This window comes from Maniola jurtina, chromosome 21 (genome assembly GCF_905333055.1).
Source record: "Maniola jurtina chromosome 21, ilManJurt1.1, whole genome shotgun sequence".
NCBI lineage: Eukaryota > Metazoa > Arthropoda > Insecta > Lepidoptera > Nymphalidae > Maniola > Maniola jurtina.
In genome coordinates, this window is record NC_060049.1 from 4746549 (window position 1) to 4768657 (window position 22109).

At 35.9% G+C, this 22109-nt stretch overlaps 1 protein-coding gene across 2 annotated transcripts in view; it reads right to left on the reverse strand.

Annotated features, from left to right (window-relative positions):
- LOC123876286 (paired box protein Pax-6-like) overlaps window positions 1-22109 on the reverse strand; it is a 67965-nt gene that overhangs the window by 37108 nt on the left and 8748 nt on the right. For both annotated transcript variants that reach the window (XM_045922492.1, XM_045922491.1), the window contains exons 3-4: window positions 20049-20175; window positions 17347-17527 (exon numbers count right to left, since the gene is read on the reverse strand). In XM_045922492.1, the coding sequence (XP_045778448.1) occupies window positions 17347-17527; window positions 20049-20175 (308 nt within the window). The remainder of the gene's footprint in view (window positions 1-17346; window positions 17528-20048; window positions 20176-22109) is intronic.

The window sequence follows — 22109 nt, forward strand, 5'->3', positions numbered from 1 at the left end:
TTATTTAAGAATAAATTTCCCATAGACACAATAAAACTACAGAGCATAAAACCTCTTCACATAATTGGGAATAAAGCGCGCTACGCCCTGTGCTAGACGCCTACCGAAAAAAAAGCTCCCGCCCAATCTTAAGACAGCGCGAGTCAACACTTAATTCGCGCCATTCCCACGATTCGAAATTTGAATTTAATTGTCGAAGTATTGTGCGCAATCAAAGAATCAAAGAAACGGGTCAATAAAGCCCCATAAATTTCATTGTTTGATTGAGACTTCATAGGTTATAGGCAGTTTGTCAATACGTTCGGTGCATTATGAGTTTATGACACGACGGGGTGCGAAGGGCCCCGTGTATTGAGTGGCGACGTCTAAGGTGTTTAGGTTCTTTATTGTCGCATGATCGGATCGTTTCAATGATATGCAACCGTTTATTAGGTGCTTTCTCATGGGCGGCTGGCGTGTTGCTGTATTGTTGATGTGGATTTAATTAACTACGGTTTGGGTATTAATTTAATTTTGACGTAATCTTGTCTGCTGAGTGTGCGGGATTACGGGAGCACGTGCTTATACCGGAATGTTAACAAGAAAAGAAGAAAAGATCGGTTTCATGGAAAATTGTTTGAAATTTAATAGGTATTTTAATGATTTTATTTTACTACTAGAGTTCGTCGGTAAAATCAGTTACTTACCTAAAAAAAAAGGTCAAGTGCGAGTTGGACTCACACGCGAAGGGTTCCATAGCATCGTACAAGAAATAACACTTATTATTATTTTTTGTGATGTACCTAACCACGAATTCACGGTTTTCCTAGTACTACTTGTCTCATAAGACGTTGCAAAGTATACCTGCCAAATTTCATGATTTTAGGTCAACGGGAAGTATCCTAGTTTTTGATTCCCTTGACGACTCGTGACAGACACGACAGACAGTCAGGTAGACAGGACAGACAGACAGGCAGGCAGACTACGAAGTGATCCTATAGGGTTCCTTTTCTCTGGAGATCGGAACCATAAAAACAAACAATCTATAAGTAAAGTAACAATAACAGATATAGAAGTGTAAATTATGAACACTCTCGATCAAGCCACCTTTCAAACAAAAAGAACTAAATTCAAAACGGTTCATTCGTTTAAGAGCTACGATGCCACAGACAGATACACAGATACACCTGTCAAACTTATAACACTCCTCTTTTTGGGTCAAGGGTTAAAAATACGTGTGTTTAAAATAAACAAACCTTTAAATAAATATTTTACCGTTCCTTAGCTTTCCAGTCGTCAGCCGTCGATTTTCCGGTAGACGAGAGAGTGTTGCCAGAATAATAAAATCCCGACAAAAATAGCACACGGCTGGGCTGGCGGAAAATTGATTATTGATTTGTTTTATATTATTTTATGACATGGATAAGGGTCGTATATCGTGGGGATAATGGGATGCGTGACGGAATAATCGTTCCGGATGTGTGACAAAGTTTGCCCGTTTTGATTAAAATTGATTACCTATTACTAGAAATGTACCATTTCACAGATGATCCTATAAGGGTTCCGTTTTTCCTTTTGAGGTACGGAACCCTAAAAATAACGTATCTACTTACTTAAAATAGCCTGTGAAAAGTCAGGAAGCAAATTTTACAAAGTTTGTAAATTATTACATTTAATCCCACTTTATTGTGTTTTCGCGCGCACTCGGTCATAGACCTAAGTTAAAGAGCACGCAAGTGAGAACATTTGCATCACTGCAAAACATCTAGTTAAATACTAGTTAAATTATTATTATTATTGCGGCAAAAAATATATACCGTTTGACGAATCATTTGCTACATTTGATGAAGAACTTAAAATCATATAAGTGTCATATAAGCCGAAATTCGTGAAGTAATCTTCGTCTTTGTGGATTTAGGTTTAAAATACCTACATATATCTTATGGGAGCTAAATATACATGTGATTTGTGTGAATATATTTTTATTAAATCGTTAATTGTAAAAGGCTCCAATTCTTGAAACTGCAAACAGGCATTCGGTACGGCCATACAGAACAATGATTTCAAATGAATCTTAAGTAGAAAAACGGCGCCCCATATTTACCAAATTTAAAGGCATTTTACAATAATTTCACAGATGACTCTTCCCCCAAGGAACGACCGCCGCTGACAGCGAAATCACGACAATAATAGGTTTCGATCCAAATCGGTGTTCACAGTCATTACGATGCCCTTCGAGTTAACATGAGTTATTACTTATTACGGCCATCCCCTCACTAGTGCCGTCCAAAATCCAAATGACATGTCACTGTATTGTCACCTAGTGAATTTACGAATGTGGTAACACTGGTAACACTAAACTAGGGATGACCTACGCTGTCTCTTTCCCTCTCAAACCAATAAAGCTCGCCATCTCATTCCACAGATATTTATTATAATTTTATTCGGCGTGCAGTGTCTCTTTTGTGCCTAAACGATGTCCTCTCTGGGTTTTTGTTGTTCAAGGGTGGGTATTAAATGTAATAACAGCACTATCGAGATGTGTTGAATATTTATGAGGTTTTTTTTTGCTCCTCTCTCGGCGATTCTACGCGAGATTTAATTCGATGATTACGGAGTGTCAGTTGTCCGTAATTATAGGAGATTATGCCGCAAGTGTGGTGCCGATTATACATATATGAATTTATTATTCGTGTTTTCTTTTCACAAGATCGGAATAAAGAGATTCCGCGGAAAAGGCCCGAGATGTTGGTCCTACCAGATAAGTGAAGTGGTCGACACACAGTGGTCCGTACGGTCTCTAACAGAAAGAAATGACGCAACATCGTGAAGGAAGTGATATCTCGAGGGAACCACTATCTTTAAAGCTGAAGAAATGTCTGAGAATTATTCTCTTTAATGTTCTCAAAGGTGTGTGAAGTCTGCCAATCCGTACTTGACCAGCTTGGTGGACCATGGCCTAAACTCTTCTCATTCTAAGAAGCATTTGCTTCTTCAACCTGATACACTAGACACAACAGAAAACCCTATAAGAGACATTTTTCCAGCAGAGGAGGTCTATTGGTCGTTGATGACGACGAAATACTTATGGTTAATAGAATGATTTCTCTTTGCAAGCATTGTTCACGGTAAAAAAAATAATAAGCCTATGAAAGCACGCGTCAAACCGAAAAGATTTTTTCCGCCAGACAAAAGTAACGAATATTTTAACACAACACAACGGGGCTAAAATAAAAAGCCGTTAAATCATTCCGAGTCAGCCGAGCGTTCATCCCCGTACGAAACTTAATAATACACTATTATATTATTGTAGTATTATTATTATTAATAGCAATGGCGATTATTGTCATTAAAATAAAATCATTATTGACTGACGGTTCGCGAAGTAAACACAATCGACTTTTGCCATTTGGCTGGCTTTGAAAGATGGTCGCGTTTAATTGTATTGACCCTTCGGTTTTCACTTCATTGTGGGTAGTTTTAAGGAATAATAAATATGCTTAAATATTTTGAGAAGATTGTTTAGTCTTTGTAGTTTTAATTGGCTGCTGCCTGTGACTTCGTCCGTACGGAATTTCCGTTTTTAGGGTTCCGTACCTCAAAAGGAAAAACGGAACCCTTATAGGATCACTTTTTTGTCTGTCTGTCTGTCTGTTTGTTTGTCTGTCTGTCCGTCCGTCCGTCCATCCGTCGTGTCTGTCAAGAAAACCTATAGAGTAGGTACTTCCCGTTGACCTAGAATCATGAAATTTGGCAGGTAGCCGTAGGTCTTATAGCACAAGTAAAGAAATAAATCTGAAAATCGAGAATTTGTGTTTACATCATTAAAAAAAAGTGTTCAATTTTCCAAAGTAAGATAACTATACCAAGTGAGGTATCATATGAAAGGGCTTTACCTGTACATTCTAAAACGGTTTTTATTTATTTTTATGCGTAATAGTTTTTGATTTATCGTGCAAAATGTCGGTAAAATACCCGAGTACGGAACCCTCGGTGCGCGAGTCTGACTCGCACTTGGGCCCCTTTAGGTTTCTTGACAGACACGACGGACGGACGGACAGACAGACAGACAACAAGGTGATCCTATAAGGGTTCCGTTTTTTCTTTTGAGGTACGGAACCCTAAAAACGTAACCGCTATTTAGATTCCTTATGTTATAGGTATACGTACGTACATAGAGGTTGTTGATAAACTTGTCTATGTGCCGACAAGAGCTTTGTAAGCTCTAAGTACTTTGTCTGAGTTTGAATTTGTAAATGTTTCAGCAACCGCTCCCAACTAAATTCAACGTAACACGACAAGTGAACGCAAATTAAATTCCCAAAGAGGCTAATGTTGTTTCAAAGAAGGCCTAACGCTGATTATGAGTGAGGAGCCTCGTTTGATGTTCAGTCGCGTGAAAGGGCCCTGAGAATGCCTTGAGGTCCCCCGGAGTCTGGCTACTGTCTTAAACTTACGGATACATGCTGAAGGTGAATCAATTAAACTGACAAATATTGAGTAGGTACAATGAATACCTAAATAAATAAATAAGGTAAATAAATAATAATAAAATGCTTGCTCTATAACACTAGACTGATAAACCTTATTTTCCAACAAAATGCAAAATATTAATCTATTTGAATAGATTTTAAAATCAGATGAGTTTTGTTAGACAGTTTTTGGGGCAAAAATCTGTAATTTATGAAATAATGACATTGCTACATGATCTGGAGTCTGGACGTATACCTTCTTTTTTTTCTCTCTCTGGCTTTACAAAGATTAGCCAATGTCAAGTTTGTAGTTATTTGTAACAAGTTAGTTAAACTATACAAGTATTTATGGACACCGTCTGTGCCGGCGCTCGCCGACATACGCACGGCACCCCCTTAGAGCACTTTCCAGTCAGTTTTAACAAAAAAAACACTCCAAAAAGGCAGAGTACGCCCGCCAGCTAACACCAACACAGACGAAGTCCAACGTATACCTTAACATTAGAGTCGAAACCTAAACAGCATTCCCGATTTAATCTTCAAATCTGAAAATCGCTAAGCTCTCAGCAACGCTATGGGTATTGAGTATGTATCAAAGCGCGCAATATTGGCTGCGTGGACTAATACCTTTAATGCGTTAGTGGCTGAGCTATTCATTAGCCAATCTGGATTAGCGTTCCAAACATTCCATTGTTGCCAACATTACGTTTGTTTAGCTCCAATAACCACCCGATACCTATGAATGCCTGGTTACGTACTAAGTCAGTACATATACGCATTATTCCTATGAAATAATAAATGTACTACCTATACTTCTATCTGATATATATTTGTGCTAGCAGACCGCGTGGACTTAGGTTGTTAAAAAATCAGTAGGAACTCTTTGATTTTTCAGGATAAAGTAGCCTATACAACTCTCCAGATCTTTCCCTATGCACAAAATCGTCGATCTGTTGTTCCGTTGCGACGTGATTAAAGAACAAATCAACAAACCAAGAAACAAACACACTTTCGCAATATGGGTAGTAATATTATACACTTCTCTCTGAGTCGTACACCTCATTTCTTAGGTTGATGTGACTCACAATAATGCAATAATCACAATTATCACGGTGTATTTGCCACAGCAGTGTCTACGCCGTAGCTAAGTGCTACGAAATTTATTTTATTGAAATTCAAAAATATTGATTTCTATCTTAATATTAGTTAGTTAAAGGCTTAGTTATGCCTCCATAATATGTTAATAAATTAAAGTTGTATATACGAGTATAATATTCATATTTTTAAAAAGAGCTTTTTTATGAATCATTTTTTTAGAATTTGAAGGTTTTTTAAAAGACTCGTCTTGCGTTGGATTTCGTCTCCTCATCAAGTATTATTTGTTTTTTAAACGAAATCTTATTTAGAAGCTGGGGTTCGTCCCCCGAGCGAAGTGCATTCGAACATCGACATATGCTGCATGTTTTACGCGGGTTTAATTTTAATCCACTCCGTCGCGTAGTAATGAAAATAATATTTTTATTACGGTAGATGTAATTTACCTATATAGACTATAATATATAGTATTTAACTGAATGAATATATTTTCTAAATACATATTTAGAAGATATATTCATACTAATATCATGAATTCGAAAGTGTGTCTATTTGTTTGTACATACACCTGTTACCTTTTCAAGGCCCATCTGTTTGACCAATTTTGACAAAATTTGGTACAGATAGCTCGAATTCCCGAGAAGTACATAAGCTATTTTTATCTCAGAAAATCAAATATTTGCCACGGAATTTTTAAATCCCATTCGAGTTACCGATTTTTACAATTTTTCCCCTAAAGATAGCTTGCATTTTGGCAATGGATATAGGCTACTTTTTATTCTGGTTAGTTAAATTTCATTTGTTTAAATAATTAAAATTAAAAATTAACTATAATTAAACATATATTGTAATAATCAACTTTTGGAACGTTTTGACGTGAGCATTATTTGGAAATTGGAATACTTACATAATAAATTCTCCCCTAAACAAATCCGTTTAATTTCGTGTTCCCCAATATGTTGCGAGTTGATTGTGATCGCGTATTTTATCTCGTCGAGTATCTGTTGATGCTATATTGCTCTCCACCACCTCAAGGACCGTCCACAAAAAAAAAAAACAACAGAAGGTTTTACAAAAAAGCATTACATAATTACATTATTTATTTTGAAATCACTATTTTAGAAAAAAATTGATATGGGTGTCATTTTATGGTGTTTTCGGGTTGAATTGTGTATCTTAATAAATAAATTCGTTTTAATACTTGTATTATAATATTATACTTATTTGTCATCATTTAAATATTTAAAACCATTTATTTATTTATATATTTATTTATTTATGTACCGCCCACAGAGTTACACATTTAGATTAAATACATGTTGTTCCTTAAATTCTAGGGCTCTTATGCAACTCCACTTACGGGCAGTCACAGCATACATTAACATAAACATAAGTCGTACAGTAAAATATAAAATATAATATAATAGCTAACCTAAGGAATATGAAAAAATACCTAAGTTATAAATTTTAAAAGAATATAATAAGATGGAAATTAAATTAAAGTAAAGTTAAGTTAAACTAAGCTAAATTATCTAAATCATCTAAAATACAATATACTTACGGCTATGGACTGACACTAATTATCGTTATCCTATTGAGGAATCGAATGATTTGAACAACTTGGCTTTTTTAGCCAGGTTATCGCAAAACAGATCCGTGGTAATGTCCTTGTCCAAAAATTCCTTAGGTAACCATGTAGGTAAAACCATTTCATGTTTCTGTGTATATCTTGTTTGATGCATATATTTATTTAAGAACTAGCGACCCGCCCCGGCTTCGCACGGGTGTTCCGGGATAAAATATAGCCTATACGGATTCGGAAGAATCCTTCTTAGTAATGGTAAAAGAAATTTTGAAATCGGTCCAGTAGTTTTTGAGCCTATTCAATACAAACATACAAAAATACAAAAATACAAAGGTTTCCTCTTTATAATATTAGTATACACCTATTAGGGGTTGTTGCTTGGATCCTGATCTATTGTTTTTATATTTATACTTTTTAGAGTTACAACCTTTTTTGTGTGTCTTTTTCAATAAAATAAAATTAGGTATTGTAACTCCGAGATGAATATAATAACATTTTCAGAGTAATGTTGGGACTGCCTCGGCACTTAGCGCGTCCGGTAGTTGCGAAGAACCGTGTACCGGTTTCTTTGCAATCATTCGGAAAAAGATCGCCTCAGTTAAAAGTAGGTTGGAGAGAAGTACTAATATTATTCTGAAAGTGATAGCAGGCAGACAGGACAGTGCAATGTGTCATGTGCAGGCAGTCAAAGTGCAATGGATGTCTGTTTTAGCTTGTAGACAAGTATGTAAGTATATCAATAATATTTTAACAAAATAACTAGTATATAATGAGTTTGTTAATAATATGCCTATATTGTGGACCTGTTGTTGTCCGACTAAAATGAATAGTAATAAAAAAATTAATTAAGAATTTCTGTCAGTGTAAGGGCCATGACTCAGTAAAATAAGAAACTTTTAGTGTTTATGTTTATGTAGCTAATCTTCAAGGTAGGGAAAGTATATAAAATAGAAATTTTAAGATTGATTTTTGTTTTGCTGTTTTTTTTTATATATTTATATATTTTGTCGAGAAATATATCTCCGATCGTTATTTTTTTGTTGTCCGTACTTGTGGGATTGGGACCGAGTGGCATCATGTAGTGAAGTGGGCAGAGCTGTGGGATTAGCGTTAATATACGCAATCCCTTCTCCAAACGAGACCATCTAAACATCTCTATAAGTATTAATAAGTGGGCTTTAAAGAGAGCTGTATTATTCTGCATCTTTAAATGATAAATAATGATTAATAAATCCATCAAAATAATTCTCAGGCAGGTCGAAAAATAGCAATTTCATTTTAGGGTTCCATACCTCAAAAGGAAAAACGGAATCCTTATAGGATCACTTTGTTGTCTGTCTGTCTGTCCGTCCGTCCGGTCGTGTCTGCCAAGAAAACCTATAGGGTACTTCCCGTTGACCTAGAATTATGTTTGGCAGGTAGGTAGGACTTATAGCACAAGTAAAGGAATAAATCCGAAAATGTGTTTCAATTTTCAAAGTAAGATAACTATACCAAGTGGGGTATCATATGAAAGGGGCGTACCTGTATATACTTGACTGGTTTTTTTTTTTCATGGAATTTACTTTAAAAAAATGTAAAAATCCCGTGGGGGCTCTTTGATTTTCTAAGATTGTGTCCATGATGCAAGCTATCAGGTAGGCAGCACCAGATCGAACCATCGCATACGAAATAACACTTTTTAATTTTCATGGCGGTCATTTTAAATTTTTATTACTTGTAGGTACCTAATTTTAGCGGCAATAGAAACACACATTACGTGAAAGTTTCAACTCTCTACCTATCACGGTTCACGAGATACAGCCCACTGACAGACGGACGGATGGACAGCGGAGTCTTAGTAATAGGGTCCCGTTGCATTGGCACCCTTTGGGTACGGAACTAAAAAGTATCCAAAAACTCCAATAAAACATTTGAGAAACGCTAAAACACGTATAAGTCAATAATAATAAGAGGGTAGTTGTAGCACAAAAAATTGCACGCTAACCCGCACGTGCCTTTCTATACTTATCTCGCATCGCTTCTTCCCCTTACTTACTCTGCTATCATTCAGATATATTGCATTTTAACCTCTATTACATACGCATTAAGAGCCATGAGAGCTTGCGTTATCAACAGTTTGTAATGGTTCTAAATAAAGATAAATGGTTAAAAATAAAGAGCGTTTTGCTTAAAATATAGTTTTGTTCGTTAAATATTCGTATGAATCTGTCAGTTTGTCATAATGTTTTAAGTTGAAAGTGTAGTAATATTCAAGCTCAATATTGTATTTCTATCTATTAGAATAGAATAGATTTTTATTCAACTAGACTTTTACAAGTGCTTTTGAATCGTCAAATAATTTACCACTGGTTCGGAATGCCGTTCCTACCGAGAAGAACCAGCAAGAAACTCGGCAAAAGATTAGATATATTTTATGTCCTGCACCTGGTAGGTATCAAACATTTTGTATCGTAACATATCAGAGAGGTACCTACCTACAGAATTTTGATCTGAAATTTTATTTAAGAAACCGAGCCTGTTCCTATTGTAATTAACTAGCTAATCCACCTCGGATTCGCTCGAGTGGAAATCATATATTAAAAGCTCTGACTGTTTACCATGGCTGCTTACTTATTTACTAAAAGACATTATGACAAGTGTAAATTAAAAATTTATAACACCCCCTTCACAAGTGAAGGTTACAGTAACTAGAAAAGAGCTGATAACGTTGAAACGGCTGAACCGATTTTCTTGAATTATAGCTAAGAACACTCTCGATCAAGCCACCTTTCAAACAAAAAAAACTAAATTAAAATCGGTTCATTAGTTTAGGAGCTACGATGCCACAGACAGATACACAGATACACACGTCAAACTTATAACACCCCTCTTTTTGGGTCGGGGGTTAAAAATAAAGTGTAACAATAGGATTCAATAAAGTCAGTTATCTATTGTGGGCGGGGCATTCGACCGTCAACTCACGTGCTCTGCAATCGCCCTAACGGTGTAATAAACACTCACACACTTAGTAAGTAGGTATCATGTAAATTTTCACATTTTTTGCCCATAATATATCTATCTGCCATCGGTTTTCTAGCCATAATCAGATTTTTGGTAAGTGTGGTAATTAATATAACTAAGATAGTAAGTAATCATAGATTAAGGAAGTTTCCTTTATGATGCAAAAATCTGCGTTCGTAAAAAAGAATTACATATCTTAGAGCCTGTTTCACAACTACCAGGTAAACTTTATGTAACGGATAGCTTTATGTACTTATTTTGACAGATTCTTACTACAAAAACTGTTATAACGTCAAATTAAAAGTCAAAAGGCTGATTTTTTTAGTCGACATATTCCAATATTTAACCGAGGAATTTTGTCGTTATCGGCATTGGAAATCTGTAACAATTTTAAATCTATTTGTAAAATAAAGTTTAATCGGTGATAATTACTTTCATAAAGCAATTACTTGAGAAAGTAATATGAAATAATCTTAAAAATCTGATTTTAATCGCTAAATAAACTTTAATTAAGAAATAAAAAAAAGTGAAATAAAATCAGATTTTTAAATGGCTTTGAAATGTGAAATTGGAATGGTATATTTTATTAGTAGATATTTCCTAGTAATTAAGTACTTAGGCAGGGGTCACAAAATTCTGAACCAGGGGTTGTGGTCACTCAGTGACCGTAGCCAATATGCCAAGTATACACCGCAAACGACTCGGAGTGACCCTTGTAACAATAATCTTATCACCTGTTACTTCTAAGTTATTATATTAAGTAAGTACTTAGATGATACTTGCGGCTTCATCCACTTGAATGTCAGTTTTTCATAAAATAAGTATAATAGGACGTTTTTTTTTGGTCTTAGAAGACTTATAGAATATCTTAAGAACTACTAGTGCTATAAGATTTTTAAATAGTTTATTAAATGAGCGGTTGAAATGGTATGTTTTGTTAGTATCTCTTAGTTAAGTAATTTGTTACGTGTACTTAGGCAGGGGTTACAAAGTTCTGAGGCAGGGGTTGCGGTCAATCAGTGACCGTAGCCAATATGCCAAGTTTAAACCGCAAACGACTCGCGTGGAGTTACCCTTGTAACAATACTCTTATCACCTGTTACTTCTTAGTAACGTTAAATTACTAGACGATACCTGCGACTTCACCCACTTGAATTTGGGTTTCTGAAATTCCGTGGGGAAATTTTCTGGGATAAAAAATTTGCCAAATTTTGTCTATAGGTATAGGTTTCGTTGTTGAGCTGCAAAAAGCTAAGAGACAAGATTTATGTTAATTTTTATTTGGTTTTAGTTTTTTTAATTCCCACGTTTTTTGGCTACAATTTTGGGGGTTAGCCGCTGTTGACCAAAATGACGGCAATACGGGTTATAATATAACTGGTGCACTTACCTTTTATTGAAAACATTGTAGGTATTGAAAACAAAGTAAAGTGAGATTGTTTCATCATCTCAACCTATCTTCGGCCCACTGCTGAGTCCTCTCAGAATGAGAAAGATTTAACGTGGTGGACTAAAGCCTAAACTTTAGGCTATAGTGTACGGAATTGGCATACTTCACAGTTCACACATCTTTGAAAACATTACGGAGAATTCTTAAAAGCTCTTATCACTAATGAAAATAAGTTTGTTATGAAATATTTATTAAATATGTTTTTGAAAAAACATTAAAGTCACTCTTCAAATACATCCAAATTAACAATCCTTATTCAAAGCTTAACTGCAACTACAAACAAGATATGACTAAGCCTTTACTCTAACGATGTCGAAAAAATTGACCCCAAAAGCTGACCGCTATTGTAAAATATGACTAATATCTCTAATCACACGGTTCGATTTCAATTGCAAGTGCATTAGTCTAGGGTTGTCACATGGTATCGCATGTTCCCGTAGCAAATCACTTCCGGACCACTAAATACAGGCCAAATTAATGCGTTTAGCACGCTCCCGGCCTGGGGATGACAACTTTATTTTATTATATTGCGATATTTTCTTGTCACTTTAGCGACAGCCGCCGTTGCAAGTTTTTTTTTGGTGTTTGTTACAACTCGAAGGGAGACTGACAGACGAAAATATCGGTGGTATGATTTTTCGATCTCATCCGTACTTCCATATTACTATTTTTACTAGGTATGTTATATTAATATTGTTATGTTATTTATACTATATCATATAGCTTTTAATAAAAATTGCGAAACTTGAAGTGTAGGTAAAAACACTATCATAAAAATTATAAAAACTATAGCTTTAGTTTTAAGTTGACGTAATTAATTGTCCACATTACATTATTTTGTTAAGAATTCCCCCAATTGACAGTCAAAAATTGTACACAGTCTACACAGTTTGATTAAATGATTTGAGTTTGAGGTTAGGTATTTGTATATATACTATATATCCATACCCATATAATATCTATTATAAATGCAAAACTGCACTTGTCTGTCTGCTCGCTTTTGGTGTAACAGAAAAGTTTTGGTACAACAGAATTTTGAATGTCTAAATATTTTATTTTTTTATCTAATCCTTGGGCAAAATAGGTATGGCTCTTAACATTGCATCTCTCTGCACCATGCATCGGCTCTTGCATCAATACCAAAAACACATAACGCCATAATCTAATATTCTCATATTATTGGCGAACGCTCGACTGAGTCCTTGGTGCACTGATTTAAAATATCATTAGAACATATCTGAGACTGCGATCTCATGGGGCGGACTATCGGCGAATTGTAACAAAGCTTCCAAAGAAGATTACCAAAGGCGACGCGTGGCTTGCACGTGCTCGCCGAGTGTCCATGTATACGGTACTTTACCCTACTATACACAGCTAATCGAAATTAGACTTTAATCGTTTATTTTATAGTTTATTTTCGCTTGTCATTAAAAATAATGTTTAATAATATAGGTTTCTCACAAAAATGAGTTTTATTGTGTAAGCTATCTGAATTATTTTACATTACATTGGTATTGGAAAAAGTTGGTTAAAAACTAAGAAGTGTTGGAGGGAAATTAATACCACAATTCGTTGGATTTAAAGCTTATAGTGGAGTTGAGTGGGTAATGACATGAACAAATAAATATACGAGAAAAGTATGTATTGTTACATTGTGTCGTCATGTTTATTTGCTTCGATGTCATACGCAAAAGACGCTTCGGGCCGAATGAGGAAAAAAGCTTTCCTTTTCATTTTTTGCTTGTATTTCTACTGTTATGGTAAATGAACTTAAAAATTATTCTTTTTAGCTTTCTGAACTTTTGATAAAAATATATTTAACCTATAATAAATACATTTAACCTATATATTTATTCTTAACCCGTTAACGCAGTGCAATGGTGCAAAAAGTCCGGTTAATCGATGTTATCCTGTCAAGATAGACTTATGTTTAAAAAACTGTATACTGCTACAATGCCGTACTTAAATACTTAAAAAACAAAGTGGTTAGGTTAAAACAATTATACCTACCTACCATGTCTATCCAGAATATTCAAACCCAGAGAATCCAGATAGCCAGAACCGAATTGTATTTTTGTGCATTGAGTAGGACAAGTAATTAAAAAAGTTTTTAATAACCCGACTGCAGCTTGCACTGCTACGTCTGGTGTTTATTAAAGAAAAATTAAGTTTTTTTTACATTTGAAAATGGCGACATACAGCCGCTATATTGAATTTTTTCAAAAAAAATTAGAGCGAGTTTTACTTACTCGTGATAATGTAAGGATTCTCAAAATATCTTTATACATCCTGTTCAGGCATTTAGAAGTTATGGTGGAATAAAGAAAGTCATAATATACATGAACACTGAAAACATTACACTCCTTTTTTGGAAAGTGGCTTTGATTTTCCGGGACAAAAAGTAGCCTATGCCCGTCTCCAGGTTGCAAGCTAACTCTGTATCTTTGGTCCAAATCGGTTAAACTTGGTTTGTGAAAAGCTGAGAGTGTGAAGAGAAGACAGACAGACAGACACGATATAAGTAAGTATGGATATGGATCGCAAAAGTTAAATATAACCGACCACCCACAATTACGCGCGATTTTCTCATTAAATTCAATGAAAACATGCTTAACTCCGCATCAAACTAAATGAAATTCGACGTGAGCTAACGTATCAAATCGATCTTAATATTAATATATTCAACCTCCCCAGCGTAAGCATAAACACTGTACAAGTAAATATTTTACATACAGTTTGAAGTATATTTAGAGCATATGTAGAGTTAGAATAAAATAATATAATATTATGTAGGTAGGCATATTTTATTTTCGGAACGATTGGGTGCCTCCTTAAGTACCGCATTATTATCCTGAGAAAACTTCTATGCCACGTATTGTCTCAAAGGATGGGGTGGTGACCCTTACAAATGAGAAAAGCCTGACAAATAAGTTTACGCAATTAATTTACCAACACTGCGTCATTAGATGATTCCTAGAAATTCAACAATTGGGGCTTAGACTCGTAGAAATAAAATGTGTTTTGTAAAGCGGTAGTTTATTGTGACAGAATTCATTATTAAAGATTTTTTTTTAAAGTTCGATTTTTCGAAATTTTTAGCTCATAATTAATAATTATAATTAACGATACGCTGTATGGAAGGCGATCATTGATCTCACAAGGCGATAAACAACAAATATTTTTCAATTTTTTAACATAAAAATATTTTCCCACAGAAATTACTCTATTTACGGTTTCCTTACGATATTTTTCTTCTACGTTATAGCAAGTGACATTTGATTGTTTAAAACACACATAACTCCGAAAAGTAAAAGTTCCGTCCTCGAGATCAAACCCCCGGACATCCCTAATAGGCAGACGACATAATATTAACCACTAAACAATCTTTTTTTTCTAAATACGAGTATATCGTGAAAAAATCAACATTGTGCATAAATCAAGATAAAATTAGATTCTAAAGATCATTATTGTAATGACTATCATAAACTAGTAAATAAGTTATGCACGATTAAATAAATTCAGAGAGCACCTAGAATAATATAAGCACCTTACATTAAATATTTACCTTTTCTTTCGTATCTAGCTCATACCTGTCTATACCTACAAAATATACCCTTAACGGTTTCCTCCCTGATAACTTAAAGACTTTATCCCCTGTACTGGAATTTTTATAACAAAAGCCTTCATATTTTCTTTATTCATGCCGTGTCAAAATCGCTCCCTCTCAGACGCGGAAAAAAGAGATAGCCAACTCTTTCGCGCTCATTAAAAAACCATATCTCCATCCCTTTTTTCGGTACACCGAATATAACGGTTATGTTTTTCCCGATCTTGGAGGTATTTAAGGCTCTTCAGCAAATCGTCAGTAACAGGGTGATGGCGCAGATTCTTTAATTAATTTATGTTAAGCACCGGCGAAATTTTTTGCAAAGGATGTTTAAGTATTCTCCAGTCGTTAAAATAACGTTATCACTGTTATTTTCGTATTCATAGCTTTTTAGGAGTATTTCCCGCTCCGTTACACATTACGGCAAAGAGTTGAGCTATAAAAACTGTAGGTGCTCAGTTTTAGGTAGGCTAGGTGTACACATAATATTTAACCTCATTGAAATATGAGTAGTTTGCTTTAAAACATAGGATATGCAGAGAATAAGTATTGGTTACAAACTATAGGTATTTGTTAGACAGATAGATAGTACCTATTTATTTGCATTTAAAACAAGCAAGTACACAATTATTGGAAATTTTCCAATACTAGTCAAGTATTAGTCATTAGACACGCACTTTAAACATATTTTAATTTTTGATTGTTTGAAGTATCACAAGTTTGATTCTGTACGATTTTATTTGTCTCTCTCATTGATTTTAGAAGCGCCCTCCTTTCTGAGGTCCCCCTCATAAGCTAGTACCTAGTAAGTATCCTTTACATAAAATTTTAAAATAGAATTTCAAAATTTTATATTTTGAATCTATTTCGAAACAACCTTTATAATCGATACGACTCGGCGTCTAAAGGATGTCCCAGTAGGGAGCGGCCCCGTATTCAAAAAAGGAAAAGATGAAGAAAAAAGTTATAACGTCATATTGTTTTGCCACGGAGGGAGGGGGCGGAAAGGGGACTGTATAGTGCTGGGGAAGATAAGGCGTAGCACCCTGTATAATCGAACTATAGCTACCGGTATATGAGACCATTGTATTTTTAGGTGCCCTTTCGTTTTTAGTGCTTGAGAAAGCCGTTGCTTTAAAATAATGAGTTTGACTGAAGATTTTTGAGCGAAACATGAACTAAATACGCAACGATAGGCTTACTGAGCGTATTCCATTTTAGCTTCCTGAAATTGAGAAAAGACTAAGAGAATTTAGAGAGCCAAGAGTGCATAGGCATTTTCTAGGCAAGCGCGCTCCACCTTAGGCTTAATTCATTTGCCACTGGTCTGATGCCAGCCAAACACTAGTTTTTAAAAAAATATAAAAAAAATCCTCCCTTTATTAAAAACAACTCTATATAAACTGTATTTAACTTGAAGTTAATATTTTGAGAGATGCTGTAGGCAAAACTAGATACAAGCTATACCTACGATTAATCTATGTGTGGTTGTATTAATGTATTATTAGGGTTCTGTATTCAATCCTGTTTCAGTCTTTAGATGGCGTATTCATACCATTTATTCAGCTTATACGGCTCTATTTACTTAAGCTTACGTGTATTGCTACATGTACTAGGTATACAATAATACTATGATACATTCAGCGAAAAATTCTGATGAATTGATAACCTCCTCCTTTTTTCGAAGTCGGTTAAAAACTATCAAGGCCGCAAAATTAAAAAGTTGAAAACGTTCAGCTTGTAAGATACCTACATCTTTAAGTACCTCCGTGGCGCAGTGGTAAACGCTGTGGTCTTATATTATAATGTAACGTGAGAGGTTCCGGGTTCGATTCCCGGCAAGAGTTTGGAATTTTATAATTTGTCTGGTGTAGTCTGGTGGGGCTTCGGCCGTGGCTAGTTACCCCTACCACCCTACCGCCAAGGCGTGCCACCAAGAAAAGCGATCCGGTACGATGCCGTCTAGAAACCAAAGTGGTAGTTGTAGTAATGGTACTTAGTGGGTTTATTAAAAACTGCTATGCCCCTATCAGGTCAGCCCGCTTCCATCTTAGACTGCATCATCACTTACCACCCGATGAGATTGCAGGCAAGGGCTAACTTGTATAGGTAGCTGTAGCTTAGATAGCTAAGTATAGGTATTGATTGTACTCACGCTAGGAATATTATCCGAGGTACAGACTCCTTCACTAAGCAGGCGGTCCCGGATCTCCCAGGCGAAGATTGAAGGGCATTCGCGCTTGTACTGCGCGATCTTGCTGACCACCTCCGCGGTCGCCACGCGGGGCTTTGAGCCGCCGATGGCGCGAGGTCGAATCGACCCCGTTTCGTAGTACCTGGGTTAGAAATAAAATTAACATTTTTGGAAAATACAACAAGAAGACATGGTTCCGATCTTAAGAAAAAAGTGTTTTTAATAAATAAAAAAACAGATAAAAATGTCAGATATTTTGTTTTGATTTTGCTTTATTTGATCTATTTTAGATTTTTATAATTAACCATTTAAACAGTGCACCGTTTAAATTTTAAATATAACCTAAAATATTTATGCGTAGACAAAAATATTTTTGGTATGTTTTCGGATACGAAATATATTTACGTAAACCTAAAGTGAATGCAAAAAGGGGGGTTTAAGTCCAAATCATCATTATTATTAGTATTAGCCCATATGTTTTCAAATTGTTTAAATGGACTTTTGTTTTAGGTTTTAGGTACTTTACACAGACCTTAAGAACCTGTCAACTTCTTTTCTTTAAAAAGATCCTTTAATTTTTTTAATTTTTTCGTTTAATTATAAAACACCGAACCCTAATCGCGTACAAACTGTCATTGCATGGTGATACCATCGGGCTGGTGGTGTAGAGTTACCCGCGGTATGCCGGTATCAGGTTCGCTGCAGTACTTTTATTCGCCTTGCCGGCCAGCTGTCGGGCATTTTAAACTACTTTTACCTAATGAGTTAGAAATTGTATCTAACACCCGACCGGTGCTATTCAAGTGTCATACTCTATCAGGTTCTTTGGTGTGATATTTAAATTTTTCAGCAATACCTAACCAGGTATTTGATACCCACCTAGAAAATAGATCGTGCCGACAACTTTTGAAGTAAGTACTAAAGTCAAATACTCAAAAGTCATTTTTCTTTATTATTGTTATAACCAATGTCCATTTGGTAAAATCAGCTTCTTATACCATATTATGTCGCAGCGAAATGACATAAGCCGGGAATTTACCATATCCTAGAGATATGGCTTAGGTACACCCGGGAAATGTTGAAACGACAGCTCACTACTAAGCATAGTTCTTCTATGAATGAGATAAGAAGAATATTCTAAATCGTAACTTAGAGTATGTTTGTCAACTTCTCTGTTGCAGTGGTGAGCGCTGTGGTCTTATAAGTGGAGGTCCCGGGTTCGATTTCCGGCAGGGGCAATATGGAAATTCATAATTTCTAAATTGTCTCTGGTCTTTCTGATGGGCGGCTTCGGCCGTGGCTAGTTACCACCCTATCGGCAATGCCTACCGGCAAGCGATTTAGTGTTCTGGCATGATGCTGCGTAGAAACCCATCAGTTGAACGGGTTTTATATATTTTCAAGTTAGCCCACTTCCAAATTAGACTGCATCATCACATACCACCAAGTGAGATCACAGTCAAGGGCTAACTTGTATAGGAATATAAAAAGTATTGTACAGATCCTCGTGTCACACTTTTACCACTCTTTTCATGGCTCACTCAACTCCAATAGCGTCAGCTAACCCAAAACCACAATTGTCATAATACATAGTCAACCCTGGTCTAATGTTTCACCTAAACATTCGAAAAATGCCGTTGGAAACCTATACTCTACCTAACTGGCTGTGACCACAGACATGTACTTGTGACCACACCTAGATCCAAGTATCCAACCCTGACAAAGTAACGATATCAGATAAGATGTTATGTGGTCAACGAAATGCGGGCTTTTTTAAATTGGTGGTGTTATACAGCCAAGGTGATTGCGAAGGTTAGTTAGGATAACTTGGAATATGTAACATGATACGGCTATTTCACGAGCATTGGATGTCAATAGATTTTTGTTGTATACGTTTGCGGTTAGATTGCCAGCAAAATGTGTTCATGACTTTGTATTGAACAAAGAGCTATTTCTAATCGGTTTAAAATTTATAATATAATTCAATTTATTACAATGTGAACTGAAAAATTTCGCGTTCACACCCAGATCTTACACCATTCATAGACTTTGACACCCACTTACTTGAATTGTTGATGTAGTAGGTAGGGTACCTACCTAAGTCGAAATGTTAGCCAAATATAACAATTAGCTTAGCTTATATACTTGGCTTCCAATAATTTACAAAATTTTGTGACCTCATTGAGACAAAAAAGGTAAAGTATTTGCAGGAATAACAACTAACATAACAGCTGGTGCCCAGTGGCGTGCAGGTTATAGAGGCATAAATGCACTGCTTACCTCAGTTGAATTAGCTCAATGCATTTTCATTTTGACCTGCCAGTGCACAGATTTCTACCTAAATAATACCCTTGCATCCTGTGCACCCTCTTCACGCCACTGCTGGTGCTCATATTTTGGACACAACTATTTGAGACCAGACTAATCTGATTTTATATCACACGGCCTCACTCTTAAGAATGCGCCAACTACACGATCTTCTGCCTTGAGCTACAGTTAAATTTTTTAATAGCATTACCAACTGATCTGCCTAATATCTTGGACACGGTGGAGAGCTGTAGATTCCTTGTCCTCACTCGTCGTTACCTTTACTATCTCCGGCCTCGTTGCAATAGGCAGAAGTTAGCAGCAATAAACTAATTTTAATGACAATATTATCTAACCTGCCTAGTATCTTGGACACGCAGCCGTTGGAGACCTGCAGGATCCTGCTGATATCACACGGCCTCGCCCCTGAGTGCGCCAGCTCCACGATCTTCTGCCTCGTGGAGTCTGGCAGCGGTCTGCCTCCTACAAACACCCCGCCGAGCTGGTTAACACCGCTGTGACCTGTTCACCACAAGCCTGCTTACTCCAATTAATCACGTTTAAAGTTTTACGAACAGACCTCTACGGGGTCGTCGGAAAGGGATACCAGGATCTCGTGTGGTTATTGATTGCTTTACATAGTGAAATTTTTATGTTACGGCAAAAAATGTTGTGAACTAAGTTTTAAGATTGAGTAATATAATGTTTCTAAAAAGATATTATAATGCTCGGAGGCTTCAAACAGATCATATTTAATGTGCAAGCTACGAGTATGCATAGACCAATCTCTAATCTCTTGATTTTTTCAAGAGTGGTGATAGCGGTGGTTATTATGTCGTGGGTCTCATATTGAGAGGACAGCCGTACTCAGTAGTGGACCAGCGATATTTTAGTGACGTTACTGTTGTCCTTGTTCAGACTTGGCAACTTTAGTCCGTTAGCCGAGCGAAGTAAAATGGATCACTTAAAGTCTGTTTTTAAGAGTTCCGTACCCAAACGGTGCCAAACGGGACCCTATTACTAAAGTCTCCGCTATTCGTCCATTCGTCCGTCCGTCCATCTGTCAGCGGGCTGTATCTCGTAAACAGTAATAGGTAGAGAATTGAAATTTTCACAGAATCTGTATTTCTACTGCCGCTATAACAACAATTAAAAAAAATTCAAAATGGTCCCTATGAAAATTTAAAAAATTAAAAAGTGTTATTTCTTGTACGATGGTGCAGAACCCTCGTATACGAGTCCAACTCATACTTGAGCGATTTTTTTCCTGCGTAACTACTGGCAATAATGCTAACTTTAATGAATTTTATTTACTTATAAAAAGATCTATTCATTTTTGTCATTATTTCCGTAATTTAAAGATTTCATTATGTAATACGGCGAGACTCTGGTATTCCTTTTCGACGACCCCGTATGATGGGTGAAACGCCACATGGGTTGAGAGGAATGCTTCGAACAAGACTTGTGGTACAGGTTTCGTATATCAAAACGGATTAAACGCAAGTAAGCGGAATAAGTATTGGGTAGGTATATTAATTCTGGAGATGATAATTAATATGCACAAAAATTGTATACTTAACGTAGATTTTGATGCAAAACGTAGGTACCTGTATCAGTGATTGTAGTCAAATAGTAAAAGGAAAATACTTGTCGATAGAATTATTGTGATAGACGAAAAACAAAAGTAAACTAGTTTTCTTCAGAAAATATAAGATATGCAAAAGTATTGGGCAGCTACATACATAAATAATAAGTACTTATTATACCTACGTTTTACAGTACAAATATAACCGATGTTAATTAATGCTTAACAGGGCTCTCTCCGTCACTCGTTTCATACAATCGTAGTTCCAATTTCATTTGAATATGAAGCAACCAAAGTCCATGAAATTTTGCAGACATATTCTAGAAACTAATATCTGTGTCTGTGGTGTTTTAGATTTTTCTAAAAATATGTACTAGTTTTAAAAGGGGCTTAAAGATTTGTATGAAATTTTTTAAGACCGCGTAACTTTGAAACCGAATATTTTAACAGAAATCTGGAAAACCACAGACATAGATATTAGTTTCTAGAATATATCTGCAAAATTTCATGGACTTTGGTTGCTTAATATTCAAATGAAATTGGAACTACGATTGTATGAAACGAGTGACGGAGAGAGCCCTCTTAAAGTTTTTGTAAATGAAAAGAAAACCCCTGAAAACACCAAGGATCATACATCAAGGACGACGGCCCCGCACTCCCGCACGTCACCCGCGCTATCCCGCACCGGCTTAGCGCAGGCCGTGCTGGTGTGCGGGGCGTCCCCAACCCCGATTGCCATGTCGACCTGTCGCGAACTATACATAGGTATATAAAACCTAGTTAGATAACAATAAGAATGCAATCCTTCACCGTAGGTACCTATACAAAGTCT